Below are 17,929 nucleotides of genomic sequence, written 5' to 3' on the forward strand. Positions count from 1 at the left end.
ATATAAAAGTTTTAGTTAAGGCTATATTTATAATATGTTCACTGCCGTCAGACAGGCAACTCATGCTGCTATCTATGCTGCGGTCAGAACAAACCAACATGAGAGTTTCTGGTTTACCGCTGCCTCAATGGGTTTGTTTGTGTCTGTTATTGTGTGACTTTTTGGATGCCAAACTAACCAAAGTCACAACATAACACAAATAAACTAGCTGAGCAAGGATGCTAGAACGTAGATAACAGCTTTACTTACCCAGCAGGCTGTCTGATGGCAAGGTCAATTGTTGGAAATATTCTTAAAACTGCAAAGTGTACACTTTAACAGCTTTATTTAGGTAGATAAAATACATGTTGCTGTTGCCACTCCACAGCAGTCGTTGAATCATTCCAGCACAGAAGCTAAGAAGCTTACATTTCTTTTTTAGAATCTTAGAGACTATATTTAAGACATTGACTTGTTTTGGAATGTGTTATCCCGTCACTGCATAGTTTTACTAAGGTATTCTGCTATTGCTTTTTATATCACGCCAAGCAAAAATGCCAGTTTCCTTTACAACTATTCTTTGAGTTGAGCTCTATAATAAGTCTCATAATGAAGAATAAAGAAAACTACAATACACACAGATTTAGTTTGTCCATGTGTGTCTGACATCTTGTGTTATATGATATACTGTATGCAGTTACAGCATGGAGATCACACACATGCAGTTGAACAGATATGACTGCATTAAGTGCAGCAACAACAACGTTTTTCAGTGGCCTATATTTGTGTTTGTGTGTTCACCTTCAGGTCCGTAGTGATGCCCATCGCCCAGGAGTTCTCTCCGGACGTGGTTCTGGTGTCGGCTGGGTTTGATGCCGCTGAGGGAAACCCCGCTCCTCTGGGAGGATACAAGGTCTCCGCCAAATGTAAGCACGGCTCTCCACCAGCGCCTATCCTGCAGACTTTACCTCCATCTCGATTTCAGCAACAAGAACTTTAAGCTGTTGTGGTTCACTATTTAGAGATATTGATAGATTAGTACAGCTCCTGTCAAGCACAGTGCAAGGCTTTTACCTTAACTGGCTGCATCACTGATGGAACCATAATTACAGTCATTAGTTGTTGGCATGTTAGCTGCGGGAGGATCCACAAGATAAAAATAGACATTTGTTTTCTTAGAGTATTGGAAATTATAGCGAGACTCGTTTTGGTCAGTCTTAAGTAAGTGTTCTCATGATGCAGTTGACCTGCCAAACTTGTTCTGCTCTGCTTTTGCATGGCTTATAATTTGTGTTAACATTTGCGTGTGTGTGTGTGTTTTGTGTGTGTGCCAGGTTTCGGCTTCCTGACCCGTCAGCTGATGTCTCTGGCAGGGGGTCGTCTGGTTTTGTCCCTCGAGGGAGGTCACGACCTCACGGCCATCTGTGACGCATCTGAGGCCTGTGTCAGTGCACTCCTGGACATACAGGTAAGGCATGCTGGGTAATGGAGTTCTATTTAAATGTTTACTTTAGATTGACATGTTTTACTAACCTTTCCAGGGTTAGTGGTATTTGCAATTGAAGATAATATGGTTTTCAAAAGTTGTAGGCAAGGACAGCTGGACAAAAACAGGGATTGATCCAAGACCAATTGAAGTTATTCCATATTGCAGGAGTAATCCTTTCAGTTGCTTATTAACTCAAGTATCTGTATTTTACTCATAAATGGTACCTTGCTGTTTTTCTATACATATAAAGATGGTCCTGATTACAATATAATATCACTTTTATTAACATATCTCCTAAGTCAGTATAACCAAGCTTTTAACCACTTTCAAACATGATCCAGAATAAAAGATTATCTTCAATGTTGCCTCTGTATTGTAGGACCCACTGTCAGAAGAAGTCCTCCTCCAGAAGCCCAATGCTAACGCAGTGCGCTCCCTGCAGACCGTCATTCAGATACAAAGTAATGAATCACTCTTTTATCTGTGAAAATTCTTGTGAATTCCTCTGAGTTTCATGTTTACTTTCTTCCTTCTCTCTTTTCTTCCTCCTACCCCAAAGCCCTCGAAATCGACATATAAATACGTGATGCTGATATTAAAAACATGATCTAGTCCTGTTTGCATTACAACAAGAGTAACCTGTTTCTCTGTGGTTGTTGCAGGTCAGTACTGGCAGAGTGTGAAGGCCTACAGTGGATCAGTGGGTCTGTCCTACCTTGCTGCAGAGAGGAGAGACTGTGAGGAAACTGATGCGGTCAATGCTCTGGCCTCACTCTCTGTGGGAGTGCTGTCCAACAAGAGGTACATCACACACACACAGTTATAGGTTTTCCTTTTTTTACAAATGATTTTTCCTTGTCCCACCCAACTGTCTTCTGATTTGTTAGTACCTCTTTTCACATTAGAGCAGGATTAGGTGTAACAAAAATGTGTTTAAAGAATCAATCAAAGACAAGTATCCCACGTTGTCGCTTCATGTTGGCATTCCTAGCATTTCCCTCACTCTCTGTTTCCCCCCTCCAGCCTCCCTGACGAGCCGATGGAGCATGACAGTGACTCCATGTAGAAAGATCAGACCAATCGCCTCACTGTCAGGATTTGGGCGCCCACCTGTAGCCTTGGATCTCCTGCGCTGTGACACAACCATGAATGGGGAGCGTTTGTAATGCCACTGAGCCCCACCCACCTGCCTTATTCACACACCATCAGACACACAATGCTGAAACCCAACAGGCCGGCAGTGTGAGCACGTCCAAGCTGGCAACCACTACCTTCTGAAACCTCACCAAAGAGCAATACAAGACAATGTCTTATTACTTTTGATGTCCTCTTACTGACAATGGATGGTGTGTGTGTTCAGAGGTCCAGGAACCTTAAAGGAACAGACAGAATTCAGATGTCCAGCTCTGAATCCTCCTGAAGCACTATGTACCAGCAGCCTTAACGTAAGGACCAGCAGATTTCAGAAGGAAAAGACTTTGGATCATGAATTCCTTTCTCTTCACGTGAAGATACACCTGATGGATCAACAAGAAGGAAAGAATATGGAAAATAGGACATGGAGATTGTCTGTTTGAATGATGTCATTGCATGCAGTTTAACCACTAGAAGAAAATGAAGACACAAACTGTGGTTTTGTAGAAACAAAAAAAAGGAACATTTCCTTTTATTGCACTGTTCATTCCATAATGTGAACCGTAAGAGAAATTCCAAAACCCTGGGATAAAAAACAACATCTCCTCTATAGATAATTAAAAAGGAGGATTTGGATGACATTTTATTCGCTCTATATCTGAGATGTCTTAAGTGAGGACACGTATCATCCTGATACTGTAGACTGTATTTTCTATGAAGTTAATCTAAAAAGTAGGCAATATTTTTCGAGCAGGATTATTTTTCCACTGCTGTTCAGTGTCTTGTACACACATGTACAAATCGACCATGACCTTTCAATGTACCACTAGTATTGAAGACTGGATATTATTGTTTATATTTGAGACTAAAGGAGCGTTCATTCCACCGTGGCACCACTGAGGACCATTCGTATTGTTCTATAGTTGCAATAATATGAATGCACTTAAAGGATATCACCCAAAGAAAACTGCCTTAAGACAGCACGCAACACAAGGGACCAGTTTGGATTCTGCTGGACTTTTCCAAGACAACCTTTGGATTTAGAAGAATATCTTGTATGCAGACTTTTGTATACCGTCTGTTTTGATAATGAATGTTTTCTTTATGATCTTCAAAAAACAGCTATGGAGATCCAGGCTCTCTCACAGTCTAATTAAGGAAACATTGTGTTTTGTTTGCAACTGTAGCAGCTCTTCCTGTCACGTTACAATCAAGCTAGACGGTGCCATGCTAAACAAGTCGGTCCCTCATCCACACGCAGGTCACGTTGCTCGTTCTTTTGAAGAATTGTTCTGACTGCCCAGCTGTAGGGGCATGTAAGGGCTCTGCATTCCAAAAGTAAAAATAACAAGATTGTGTTTCTTAGTTTGGAGGTTTTTGTTTGAATCCATTTTTCATGCACTCTTCCTTTGACCAGGTTTGGCTTTTGATGACCAATACTTGCATTGATTAGATTAAAGCTGCAGAAAACTGAGTCAAAATGATTACATTTGACATAATGTGGCCAAAAAACAACATAAAATTCCATAATAATTCCATATCTTATTTTCTAAAAGTGAATATACACACTAAACCTCTGTAAGGAAATTAATGTTTGACTGTTAACATGGTTTCAACATCCATGATTGGATTTAAAGCAGCACAATCAGTGTTTTTTATCTTATAGGAAATAAAAACGGCATGTAAAAGAAGCTTTTGTAAATAGATAAAATAGCTTGAGATTAGCACAGCAAGACAGCAAGTTAATGTTAATGGTCGCAGGAAGTGTCGGTTAGCATCCTGGTAGGAAACTGTAAGCGTTGCTTTAGTCGGACCCTGAGCATCATCTGCCCAACAGAAGGCCTCAACGCGTTTATAGGAAGCAAAATGACAGAAGAGCTAAAACATTTCTCCTTTGCAGAAGTCCCATTGAGAAATATTACAGGTAAAGGATTCTGTAATAGGTGTCATTTTTTGTTTGTATGTACATAGTATTCTTAACAGCAAGTGACGGCATTGAAACTAAATGCTGTGTCTCTATTATCCAGCAGCAGGTGCATGTTGTGTCTATGAAGTTAATGTTGAGTGTGTGTATGTCTGTCAAATACTGCAAATGACCTCCTGTATCATATCCCCAGCACCTGTTTTTTGCCTTAAGGAGAGGCCATTAGTGCCTCAACTCTTAATTCCCTTTAATACTGATAACATGTGTACCTTCTCACTGTAAATAGAAACTCCAAGACCAAAATACACATTTCACATATGTGCCTTGATGCATTCAGCAGGATGTGTATTGGTGTCTCTTGACTAACTGGACTTACAGTAACTCTGTGTATCTATAAATGTGACCTTGAAATCTTTATTTCATGCTATTCTATATTATTTACCTGTATTTTTACTGCACATTTCCTACCAAGTGTATGTATAGAAAGATTCTATTTTGTACTGTTATTTTCGTCTTTTCCTCTTGATTAAAACAACATAATTTCCAGTATTTAAGCTTATTTTTGTCTTCTTTGTCTAAACTTCATCATGATAAATAATAGATTATATTCGTTTATTTTTTAACACATGTTGAAATTGAGTAAAAGAGAATATTACCGGGTGTTATTCAAATATATTTAAAGCACATTTTAAGAAAATCACCAGTATAGGATTCTTCTTCCAAGTGTATAGTTTGTGGAGGAAATATTCTTTACCAGAAGAGTGTTGAAATTGAGTAAGCTTTTACTGTTATTTTTAAAATGTTAGCCTCCCCCTGACAACATGAATAGGCTAACTAGCAATATGAGTTCAGTTTTAATGACATCCTCCATCTTGTCTTTAGCGGCAAGCTAATTTGCTCAGTAAATTCTAATTATGCTGTTAGCAAGCAGATAATACTCTATGCTAAGTAAGTGGTCATAATTAGCTAAAGCTAGCATTAAAGCTAATGCTAGCTTTAGTTTATTATGACCACACTCAGATTTAATATTGGGCTTGAAAGTATGGTTACACCATCTGCTATAGCATTAGCTAGCTATCTTAGTGCTTTATTTATGAATATTGTAACCGGGTTAATGTATATTGTGGGTATCTATATCACATTTATTAAATTGTGTGAATGGTAGGAATAACAAGCTATGTGTTCAAACGACGCCTTTTCAGTCATAGCTAGTGTGTTTATTTTCAATGTCTTAACCCAGGGGTCGGAACCCGCGGCCCTTTAAGCCCTCTGCTCTGGCTCCCTTGATCTTATACAAAAATAAGAAGGAAATAAAATAAAAGTATTTGTAGGACTATTTATATTTTGTTGCATAGTTGAAAATGTTTCGTATCTTGTATTTTGAGGTGATACTGTGACACATAAATAAAAAACAAAACGGTTTTAATTAGGTCAACTAAAATATGCGTCACATCCTGCTACGGTCCCGCGCGAGCGCCTTTTCTTGGAGGCGAATAACCTGACCCCCGGCTCGATGAGCGAACTATGGATAAATCAAAGAAAAGTACCGGAGGAATACAGGATTTAATTCTGCGTGGACAGAGTTGTATGCTTTCACAGCAAACGATGCTGGTTTACCGGTATGTTTGATATTTAGAGAGAAGTTGTCAACGGTGGTGCAGCCTTTACGTATCGAGGAACAACAAGGGAGAGGAAGACAGCTGACGATCTTCAGTCATATTTTAATGGGGTATGTCATTTTTTTTCAGAAAACACTTTGTTATATTCCATGGAATGCTCTTAACGTCCCGATAGCAATGCATATATATATATATATATATACATACATACAAAAATGTATCTCTGGAAGCCGTAGCGCTGTAAAAAGCACGACCAATCATCTGAGCCAGCCCGGCTAAAATAACTGGATGGCCTACCTGCCTGTCAGCCTTCCATCCAAGCTTATCTCGTGCCCTCATTGGTCATGTGCGCGTTCGTGTGTGTTGGAGGAGGGACTCTGTAAGAAAGTCTGAAGAAAGAGGCATATTTTTTCCAGTTGTGTACTTTCAAATTCTAGCGCCCTCGAGCTGGTTCTCCATTCTTACCTACCTTTAACTCTTTTTAGGGTGCAGCTATATGTTTATTTATTTCAAAGTGGGCACATTTTAATAATATATTTATTTTATTTTGTTCCTTCAAATGTGCAAAGGACTCCCCAAGTGCTGTGTTTAATTTATTTTAAAGTAGGCCTGTGTATTATTTTTAATTCTCCTTATAAGAGTTCTTTGTTTCTTATTAGAGGTTAACAGTTTTATATCATGTAATAAATAGCCTAATAAATGCAAAAAAACTCTAGTTTTTGTCTGATATAACAAAAAACTATGAAATATGTTTTGCGGCTCCAGACAAAAAGATGTTTTGGAAAAAGGAGCAACATGGCTCTTTTGGTCAAAAAGGTTGCAGACCCCTGTCTTAACCTATTTCCTATCCATTCCCTGTGACGTTAGCAGCATTGATTGATCCCAGCTGTGAAGTCTGTGAGCAGTCAGCTGCTAGAAACCTGGATCTACAGAGCAAGCACACTTCTCAGGTCTGTGAACTTTTAATATTTATTAACGAGCAGCTAACTGACAAAGAGGCAGAAACTAAAACTGAATTGCACTGTTACAACATTAGGCCTATGCGTAGCAAAAATAGATTGTTTAATTTAAACATTCTGATAAAATAGCAGTTTAGTAAAGAACATGAACAATTGTTTTGTTTTGTTATTAAGACAATATTCACCTTTACATTCATAACTTGTACATCTTTGACTTCACATAATTTCCATCACAACCCCACTCCTACCTCAGCAGAGGTCTAATCAGATCAACTGGAAACCCCCCTTTGTGTTAGCAGTCTTAGTAATTTTTGAATTGTTTTGCTCATTTACTGAAAATAATGCACATTTCGGCAAACTCTTCGACCAAAGCATGCTGCATTTTTGAGAAGAAGATGAGCAACGGTTGAAATCAATGTCAAGTAACATCAAATGTAATATAAACCATATTCAAGCCATTTTATTGATCAAATCTATACTATATTTAAGTGAAACCCAAGCATATTAAAATCTGTGAGACTCAATCTTAGTCACTCATTTAGGTACTAATGTGTCTAACATTTCCACAGTGAAGAACACACAAGACAATTACAAGTTATTGTTTTATAATTTGAATAATAAAATATGGCCGGCAGTTTATACCAACTCTGATAACGGCCGTTATGCCACAATGTGACTTTTCCTGTGGGTTAACACTGTGAAAGCTTTAATGATCTAACTCCTGCTAAAGGATATGCAACAGTAAAGCTGGCTGCAGGCCAGTGTAGCATAACTGCAAAGATCAAACTAAAAACTATGAATTTGGGCCCAAACAGGCTATAAATATTCCTGGAGCCTTTAATTGCACATTAACTTGTTCTTTTTGGAGGAATTAACTGTTCCTGACTGACCAGGCAAAGGCACACAGACCTCATTAAAAAAAAGACCGGGGGAAGGAGGAAGGAAGGGAAAACAAGAGGCAGTTTAACAAGAGAGACAGGAGACAAAGAGGGTGTGGCGCTAGTATAAATCTTTGCACCGTTCATCATCCACTTTGAGCAAAACAACAAGAAACTTGTGAAAAAGTTTGAAGACAGTTTTATTTTTCAGACAAATGATTCATGTTGCATTACTACATCCATTTTGTTCTGCATGTGATATCCAGTCATGCTGTATCAGTGTCACTCCACACACTGTATATTCTTCAAGTAATTGCTCCTTAAAAACAAAGCCTTGCTTTGATTGTAAACTGGTGAACAAGAGATGAACATACATTCTGTCAGAGATTATAGTCTTGCTTCAACTGCAGGTGAAGTCTATTATACAGTGACAGCTAATATATAAGTTTCCTTTTATTATATACAGGGGAAATAGTGATAATCACAACATTTAAACAATCAAAAATGTCCAGCTATTGTCCAGCTAAAGCTCTTTGATGGTTTAGTTTGTCCAGAAATGTCCTCTTGCCCTATATCTGTCTGCATCCTGATCCGGATGCCTTTTGATATTCTTATACACTCCTATTGAGGTAACTAAAAATATTCCATTTGTATCAAAGTCCAAATGATTGAACCTTGATGGTAGCATGAACACCAGAGAAGATCACAGTCACTTTATTCAGCAGCTGGAAAGACAAAAAAGACAGACTGCTTATGAGTTTTTAGGCTTATCATTTTGAAATTGATCCTTGTTCCAAAAAAACATGACATCAATGGGGCAATGACACAATCAACGAGATTTAATTTCATATTTCCAAGTATACCAACAGGAAGAAAATCTATGGACAAATAACACAATTTTTGTATTCATAACAAGCTAGAATGAATACACTAATTCAGAATACTTCTTGATTTAAATATAATAATACAAGGTTATGCATGCGCATTCAACTGGGGTTCAGTATTGACACATATGGGGTGTTGGCAAATGCAATTCAGGTCATTAATGTTGCCATTTTTCGTATCAGTGGTAAAAAAGCAAAAAGTAGCTGTCATACCTAATCAGTTATTATCCAACTGCTGTTTTGTACATACAATGCATAGGGACTGCTTTTGTCTTTTGGCCCAAAACTTAAATAATTTTGAAATGTCAAGTGTCCTCTAACATGTCAGTGGATGCTGTTCCTCTGAGACCACACTGTGCTTACTTTGAGGCTCAAGTCTTCATTAGTGTTCACAGGAGCTGGCAACATTAGCTACCTCCCTGGGAAATGCTAATGATAGGTTGCAGGGCTTAATGCATATTGGCAATGAGCGAAGAAGTGGTTTGTCATGGATTTGTATCGAAACAAACAACATGTCATCTCTTTGGAGTTTTCTCCTTTCATAGGAATTGAAAGCTAAACTCTGTAGTTCATTCGATTGAATTCGGAAGTTCTTTTTCAAACCCAGACATTTAGAATGTGTGTGTTTCTTTATGGGTGCGTGCATAGGGCTACACCTATAGTTGTGCACATTTGTATGTGTATAAATCAGCTCTCACCTCCTCCATCACTTCCAGTGGTTTATGGGAGCCCAGCAGGGAGCCACATTGGGCTCCTCTTTGATGGTGACACGCATGATTCATGGCTTTTCAAGACCGTTTGTTTTCATTACGCCTCCTCGTCAGCTCGCAAGCTGCATCACTGTTTCGTGCAACGCAGGCACATTTGGGCCAGAATGAGAGGAAAGAATTTCAAGAGGAGAGTTTTTTTTGGCACTACTAGAAACAAAGGGGCTTGGTTTGGGTACGGAGAGAAGAAACTTAAATCGGGGCGACGGCTGCCCTGCCCACGGCTGCTTTTTCCACCAGCGCTTGGGTTCAGAGGTGGTCAGGGAATCATGTTATGTCTTGGAAAAGTAGGAGTTGAAGGCTTGGAAAAGTCAAAGGTCCAATCTCTGTTGGAACATCCAATTTGATCTTTCCAGTTCTTCTTTTCTTCTAATCCCTCCTCCTCATAGTGGCTCTTTATATAACACAAAAACTGCTAGCCCCAGGCTGAAATAAAGTTCAAATGTGGCTCCAAGTATGCATACCTATGAAGATGATGATAAAAACGATGCTAAAGGTGGAAGTTATGATGATAAAATCTACAGACATGACACATGAGGTCAAATTGCAAAACCCGAGAAAGCCAGGAGATTGAATGTTACTATCTGTCACCTGTCATGTCCTCCTTTGGGATTCATGTAACAAAGCACAAACGTTAAAAAAAAAAAAAATCCTTAAAAAAGCTTAGAATCATACGCTGAGCACAATGTCCCTGTTCTACCTCTCTTGAATTCTACTATTGGCATACTCAAGCAGTAATTGCTGCTTTAGGCAGACAACATACAGAAATACAGCAATCCATCTGGCATGTACAATAGCTTGTCAACAATAGTGGCTTTAAAATCAGCTTCATCCTACTGCAAATGTCAATGTAAATACGTCTTTCTGACATCATTGAGGCAAACCGAAGAAGTTGATGTGATAAATAGTCCACAGGTGAGCTGACACTCCTCCGCCCCTTTGCGTCAAGTTAGAGTATTTCCTTGTCAAGTGGAATTCATCATACATTTTACGGCAACAGTCAAAAGATAACCCTTAAAAGGGGCTAGTGGCCAGCCGACATGGATGACCAGGCCCCCTCCATCCTCCAGACCGAGAAGGCGTAGCTTAGTCTCTCGTGGGCCAGGTAGTTACATCCAGCCATCTTGGTGTCCATCTCGTCATTCTCCAGAACCTTGTACAGAAAGTCGATGTAGCGCGACGCCAATTTAAGGGTCTGGATCTTGCTCAGTTTGTCAGAGGGGAGTGTTGGGATTATTTTACGCAATGATGTAAAGGCGTCGTTCAGAGATTGCGTACGCTGTCTCTCTCGGATGTTGGCGATCACCCGCTGCCCGTGAGGGTCCTCCAGACTTCCGGGACTCAGGTCAGGAGAAAGGGACGTTGCCGAGGAAGGTGATCGATCTTGAGGACTCCTCTTGGGTCTTTTCGGTCTGGTTAGGGGGAAGGTCTGAATGTCCTCCCCTGGCTTGATCTTGCCATCGTGTGCAGATGTAGTCGGAGTTGTAAGTTGATCATCCGCATTTGAGCCCGTCTGCCGTTTACGCCCGGTGACCCCAGGTGTTGCTACGACAACAGGGCAGGCGTTAGAAGGTGTTCTTCCTGTGTTTTCCTCACTGGAAACCACCCCTCCCTCGGGGTGGTCATCATTGGACTGCTCCTCCTCTCGCATGATTTTCTGTCTTCTCTTGGGACTCTCAACCCTTCACTTTTCTGAATATCTCCAGTGCTTCTCTCTTGCCTTCACTATATCTTTCTCCACTCCCCCCCTTCTTCCCTCACTGTTTTCCTCCTGTCTGTTTGTCTTCAGGGAACTCCCCCTGTTACGTTTCTCCGGCCTTCTGATGTGTTGTTCTTCTTTTCCAAAAGTGATCAGCTTTGCCGAACATGCCAATTCGAAATGGGTAGGTAATCAGCACTCGGCTTTGGATTTCCACATTGCCTCTTCATCTACACATGTAGAAACGTGCCAATGGTATCTTTTCAGCTTCTGTCAGAGTGCACTGCATCGGCAAATCCAACCGTTCTCATGTCTCGCTCCTGTGGCTGCATGTGAGACAACAGCAACCTGAATCTGACTTTTTAAAGGGAGGGAACCATGAAACGTTCAGCTTCCCTCCCATCTGAGTCACCGATTGGTCCGGAGAACTTTTCTTGGACAGCTGAGCTGAAGACAACAGGAAGAATGAGCCATAAGCGATTGGTCGGATCAAAGAGACGAGGCGGAGACAAAGGTGCGTCATGCAGCCAACCAAATCAAACCCTGGTGACGCTCACTTCTTGTCAGAGAAGTTGCCCAAGTTTATAGGTTCCAGATTTCCTCCAAGGCAAGACGCTACCATCCCCCATCTCGCTGCCTGGCTCTCCGTCCCCCCTGCCTCCACAACTCAGCACCATCATCAAGTATAGTTCAGAGAAAAAGAGAAAAAAAAAGGATCTCCACAAATGTTTTTGTTTCTGGGTTGACAGTCATATCACTTCGTTCTGTCTTTATAAATAGTGAAACGTGGTGATTCTTTAACACGTAACATTTCATCTACATGTTGTAATGGTTAAATATGTGGGCAATAATTCTTTCATGGTTGATATTGTGGTTTTGAAGTTCTGAGAAGAAGCTACAATTGTGGTAGATCTGTCATCATTAAAGATGTAATAGGAATAGCCTAAATTACCAAAGGTAAATACAGAAATACTATAGTACCCCTTCTCACAATACCATCACACTAACTATGGCCTCCAATCAGACATCATCATAAGGCAAAACATCCTTATTGGTGTTCCAAGAAATAATTGGAAAAGTCAGCTCGAAATGTCACACCTTCTTCATGAAACAACAAAGACGGTGTGTTTTATTTCACTGCCAGTGAACTGGCTGTTGTTTTTCATGATAGACCTGGAGGGAGAAAAGATCTGGCACACAGTCAGCTCTGCAGCACTGAGGTCTAATCCCAGCATTAGGGAAATAATGAGTTGCGTGGATCAGTGGGAGGCCTGCTTCACTGAGCTACATCCAGAACAAGCCTCGGTCCAGGTCCAACGTGGACTTTGCTCTTAAAACACCTGGTCGAGACTCAAGCATGGCTAACAGCCACACATCCAAAATGAAATGGACTATTGTTACCGTTTTGCGATTCAGAGACAAAATGCTTCCCTCCGAGTAAAAAGGATTTTGTTCAGAACTGGAAGTGTCTTCTAGTGAACTTGAAGATGGCGCAAATCGAAATTAAGAATATACACTTCCATGTATCATTCCACTTATGTATGTTTTTGTTTAACCAACTAAAACATATATAATATGTACAGGTACAGCCCCATGTCAGAATGTGCCCCATTTGAGGTTCCAGGAATCCAGTGTTTGCTTTTTCTTCATTATCTTCATCTATACCCTTGTGCAATCCAAGCCTCCACACAGAACCTAGATTTTCCAATAACACACTGGAGTTTTAGACCTATCCCATTGTAAAAATATTGAATGCTTATCCGTTTTAAATGTTATCAGCCCATTAAAATGTCTGCTACCAATTTTCTAGGCTAAAATAACTTTGTGTTACTTATGGTTATTACGGAACAAACCATTATGTAAATTACGAACGCTATGTAACTTTCCTAACATGGATACGTCACTCAATATTGACTTTTGTTTTCACATGGGACTATGATCCTCTAGGGAGAAGTTCCTGTTGACCCAACCATCGTTTGTACATCTTCCACTAAACCTTTATTGGTTTTTATACTACTATCATATCATAATCAACCACATTTGTATTTGTTTCGGGAACATTTTTGGTGAATAGATGATAATGACATTCTGAACCCTTTCTGAACTTGATGTGGTGGTGATGTTGATGGATTGATGACAAACTTCTGATGAGCTCAACCTGGGAAGTGGATATGATGAATGGAGGTAAATCTAGGGTGCAGGAGGCCCGCAGCGTTAGCGTCTGAAATGACAGCTGACTACAGAGTGATTGATGATTGGCTGTTGCAGACAGCTGAGAGGGCAAAAGTACACACATCCTTTACTCAAGTAGAAGTACAGATACTAGTGTTTTAAAAATACTCTAGTAAAAGTACTGACTAAACTTCTTTACTCAAGTCAAAGTAAAAAAAGATGGGCTTCGAAAAAGTAAAAAGTTCCCATAACTACCAGCTGTTTCATAGAGTAGCTGGTAACTGGAGCTCACTTTATAATAGAACAATAAAGATCTTCTATTTGTTAGGTAACCAATATTTCAACACTGAACAACAACCATTTAGAACACAAGCAAAGAAAACAAGTGGGGAAATAAACGCCTACATTGTAGATTCTATGGTGACTCTACCTCTTCCTTGGAAACATCACAACAATTATTACCGTAATGCTTTAGAAAAAAAACTGAATTGAAGTGAGTTATATGGTGAACTTTATTTAAAATGGTGGGATCAATTAATGAAGAACCCAACTCAATAATTGTGTTGTGTGCACGCAATGACTCAAATAATATTGACCACGTCACCAAACACAGATTAAAACTAAAGTAACGAGCCTGTTTTGAAAATGTAAGAAGTAGAAAGTTGTGTCAAAAATGTAAGAAGTCAAAGTAAAAAGTAGTCCGAAAAATAAGTAGTGGAGTAAAGTTCTGATACCAGAAAGATGTACTTAAGTACAGTAACAAAGTATTTGTACTCCACTACTTCCCACCTCTGGTTAGAGATTGTGGCAAAAATAGGGTAACCTATAATCAGCTTATTAGAGGCAGCAGGAGGAGAGAGAGATCGTTTATATGGAAAAAAAAAGTAGGTAAACTTCTCTGAACTTGCACATGCTTCATATGGTTAAGTAATGTCTAAAGAATTGAGATGAAATAGGATTCATTCTCGACAGGGACTCTCATACTATTATTAGATATTATGTATTAGAACTCCTGAGTGACCAAGGTGCTGAATACTGTGTTTCATTGGGGCTGCCCATTGCTTCCAAAGGGTTATCAACATTTGTACCAAGAGACGTCACGTAGCAATGAAGATATAAATATGAATACAATCGATGTAGGAAAATGTATGGTAGTAGTCCTCAAGGATACATGTGTTTTGATGTGAATCCTTGAATTGAACATACATGTATTTGTTCCCAGGCAACCCAGAACAGCAAAATAAGTTACAATAATATAACCGCCATGTTGGAAAAGTTGTTTTTAAGTCCAGTCCTCACTCTTCTTTTAGCTCTATTTTGTTTATCTCTTATCTCCTAGATGCTCAACTATGTTCCCCACTACTACATGTGTTTGCTGTTTGGTGTTAGACTTGTAGTGTGTAATGTGTTTATCAGAGCTCTTTCACGGAAAACAGCTGGCTGGAAACAGGGTCAATGAGAGTCAAGTTGAAGTGCGGAAAACAACAACAATAAGCTAAAGGTGGCTTAAAGCAATATACAACAACATCTTTCACGCAGACATCGTCATTTGATCCATTATTAATATAAAGCATATTATTTAGTGCAGCTCTAACAAATGTGATAGTTTGAGGTTTGAGACATGAGTAACAGTTTCTCAAACTCTGACGAAACCAGGCGTGCAGTCACACAATGACCAAACGAATATAAACACAATCAGTCTAGTGTTGAATGACTAGAAATATTTACACCAGAGAGCCTGAGTCAAAGTAACAATCCTTCTCTCATGCAAAGCTTTGAGTATTTGTGGAAATTAGCGCCCATAAATACAGCTGAGCAGCCAAACTCATTGATTCCTTTTCATCTTATTTTCTGTATCCGTCATCAGACCGTGTGTCCTCTCCACGGGCGATGGGGCACCTGTGACGGATCACAACTATTTACACATCACAGCTCCCTCGAAACTCTTCCTTTCTCGCTAAAAAATAAATACCTCTTAGCAACGGGAGTGTGTGACGGAAAATGGATATCAGGTCTTGATATAAACACACGTATTGGGTCAGGGAAGAGTGGAGGGGGCGGGCCACGCTCACAATGCTTGGTCTTGTCTGGGAAGGCCCCCCGGAGGCTGACTCATTCAGAAAAAAGGGAAAGAACACCGGACCCCGTCTGTTTGAACTGCATGCTCAAATGAGGACTTAGCATAAATATTTCCACCCAGAGAAATGGGAGAATGTTATCACATGTGCAGCTTATGTATACACACACATGGCACACACACATGCTTGCAAATTCATGGGTTTACACTGTGGCATGCATTACACAGACGCACAAATAATGACAGTCCACTATATAAACAAATCAGTTACAGGATGTTAGGTACAGTACCTGGTTGTCATTTTATAATAGAGAAAACACATTTAGTTGTTTTCCATAAAAAAAAAAATTAATGGTAGAATTGGTTTACTTCAAAATATCCACCATGTGCAGATATTTCTTCGAAAGGGAAATAATATATTGTTAGTTTTTCTAGTGTTTTTTACAAAGAGTGTTCCTGACATCAGTGCTGATTACGGTATAGGTATTGTTTTTGTTTTTTTCGATTCACCTAACCCTGAAGGTCCCATAGCGTTTTAGCTTCTGTCAGCTCATTGTTTTAGGTTAAATGTAGTTGATTATTTTCACTCAAATAGCTCATTCAGAAAACCTCCTAATACACAATAGCATCTAAAAGGAGACACTCTGTAACTTACTAGCGAGTTAACAGCTAATTGTACAGAACCTTGACTGCATGTGAATGTTTCCCTGTATCTGTTAGATTACTGATTCCCAAACTGTGGCCCACGTAGGCCACTTGGTCGTGACATCTGACACAGCATCAACTCAGTGTTTGTTAAACGCTTGTTTTGGTTTTATTGCCCCGGACTTTACTGGTTTGCTTCGCTCTCACTTTTCCAGCTGTAGCAGGGAGACTTCTCCAGATAAACCAGCTGTATGCAGCCTGCTGAGAAACAAACAGCAGACAGACAAGGCTAGTGACTGTAGCCTTTACCTGAGATATGGCTAGAGAGGATCTGTCTCTGTCTGTGAATATGAAAAATAACCCCTGCGCAAAGGATTGTGGGCCAGGACAGCAGAAAAGAATGATGAATGATACATGTGACTCGATGCAGTATGACATCCTGGTATTTTTGGCATACTGCAATTGACATACTGTATATTGGGACAAACTAAACCTTTTCCTGGCTTACTAAATATGGTATTATGGGTATTTTAACACAAAGTTGCTGACAAGAAAATACCTATGCATGACAGCATGATACATGTTTGTCATTTTAAACTTCTCAAACATGTATATACCTTTTTCTGAGATGTTTTAGTATAACAAATGTTTTGAATTTTGAAACACTGATATTAACTATCAGAAGTTTTAAGGTTTAGCACAAAGTTAGTTAGTCCCTGTGGAGCTAACTGACTAATTTAGGCCAACAGATAATGGGATAATCCATAAGGATCCCAGACTGAAAAAAAGGGAAAAGTAGGGTTGTTCTATTTGCAAATATGCAGTTAATATATGAGACAGAATGTATTCATGTTTCTCATCGAAACATCAATCAATCATGTAGAACTATTTTAATCTTGAGGGATGTACGTTCTATAAGTCTCAATCATGTTAAGAAATAAGAAAAGTTATGTTTATCTCTGTAACTCCGCCCACTGAGCACATACGTCAGCAGCTTGCTCTGCAGCCGATTACTCAGCTTCAAATTATTATTGACAAATATTTTATTCACAAATCAAAATGGTCGGACTCAAAACCGTACTTTAATAGTTTCGTAATTGAACGTGAACAATATGGCACTTTAATGGACAAGATGAAAAGCAGAACAATTTGCAAAAAATCTTTATTTGAAAATGTCATCAAATGTTCGCCATAGTTACAGGTTATCACAAGACACATTGTTTGCAAAAAGCCGAGTTCACATTTGCCGTTACAACGAGCAACGTAAATACCGCTGTCAATTTGTAAACATTGTCTTTCACTGGTGTTAGCTAGGATAAAGCCATGAAAATAATAAGGTGAGTTTATATTTATTGACTTGTGTTTAGCGTGTTTTTATAGTGTGAGTATTTGTAGAGCGTAAGTCCGGCAGTTGCTTGCTTTACAATATTTAACACTATGAACCTTGCCCAAAGTTATGTACAGTAGGGGGAGTCATAGCCGATGGATGAGCTTGCGGCATGTTTGCGGCACGTCTTGTTTTAAATTATTGTTTCATGTCTGCTGTCAGGCGGTGTAGAACTTTACTGCGTCGGTCCGGCTCTGCATGTCTACTCTTGTGCCGACTTTTAGGGGCGCTGAGGCAGGTTGTACGGTAGTACGTTAAGCGACCATCTTTACCCATTTAAGGTGTTGATTGTTAAAGATATATTACAATATTGTCT

At 39.5% G+C, this 17,929-nt stretch overlaps 2 protein-coding genes across 4 annotated transcripts in view; one reads left to right on the forward strand and one right to left on the reverse strand.

Annotated features, from left to right (window-relative positions):
• Positions 1–5,075, forward strand: part of hdac7a (histone deacetylase 7a) — a 68,390-nt gene extending 63,315 nt beyond the window's left edge. For all 3 annotated transcript variants that reach the window (XM_034086533.1, XM_034086534.2, XM_034086536.1), the window contains 5 exons: positions 787–905; positions 1,314–1,447; positions 1,848–1,929; positions 2,131–2,269; positions 2,492–5,075. In XM_034086533.1, the coding sequence (XP_033942424.1) occupies positions 787–905; positions 1,314–1,447; positions 1,848–1,929; positions 2,131–2,269; positions 2,492–2,534 (517 nt within the window). In that variant the 3' untranslated portion in view covers positions 2,535–5,075. The remainder of the gene's footprint in view (positions 1–786; positions 906–1,313; positions 1,448–1,847; positions 1,930–2,130; positions 2,270–2,491) is intronic.
• Positions 5,076–8,214: 3,139 nt separating this feature from the next.
• LOC117449775 (twist-related protein 2-like) lies at positions 8,215–11,644 on the reverse strand. Its single transcript, XM_034087647.1, has 2 exons — positions 9,565–11,644; positions 8,215–8,707 (listed from the first exon to the last, which is right to left on the reverse strand). The coding sequence occupies exon 1, from the start codon at positions 11,282–11,284 to the stop codon at positions 10,658–10,660; it is 627 nt and encodes a 208-aa protein (XP_033943538.1). The 5' UTR covers positions 11,285–11,644; the 3' UTR covers positions 8,215–8,707; positions 9,565–10,657.
• Between the last annotated feature and the right edge of the window lie 6,285 nt (positions 11,645–17,929).

Source organism: Pseudochaenichthys georgianus, chromosome 7, assembly GCF_902827115.2.
Source record: "Pseudochaenichthys georgianus chromosome 7, fPseGeo1.2, whole genome shotgun sequence".
In the NCBI taxonomy this organism is placed as follows: Eukaryota; Metazoa; Chordata; class Actinopteri; order Perciformes; family Channichthyidae; genus Pseudochaenichthys; species Pseudochaenichthys georgianus.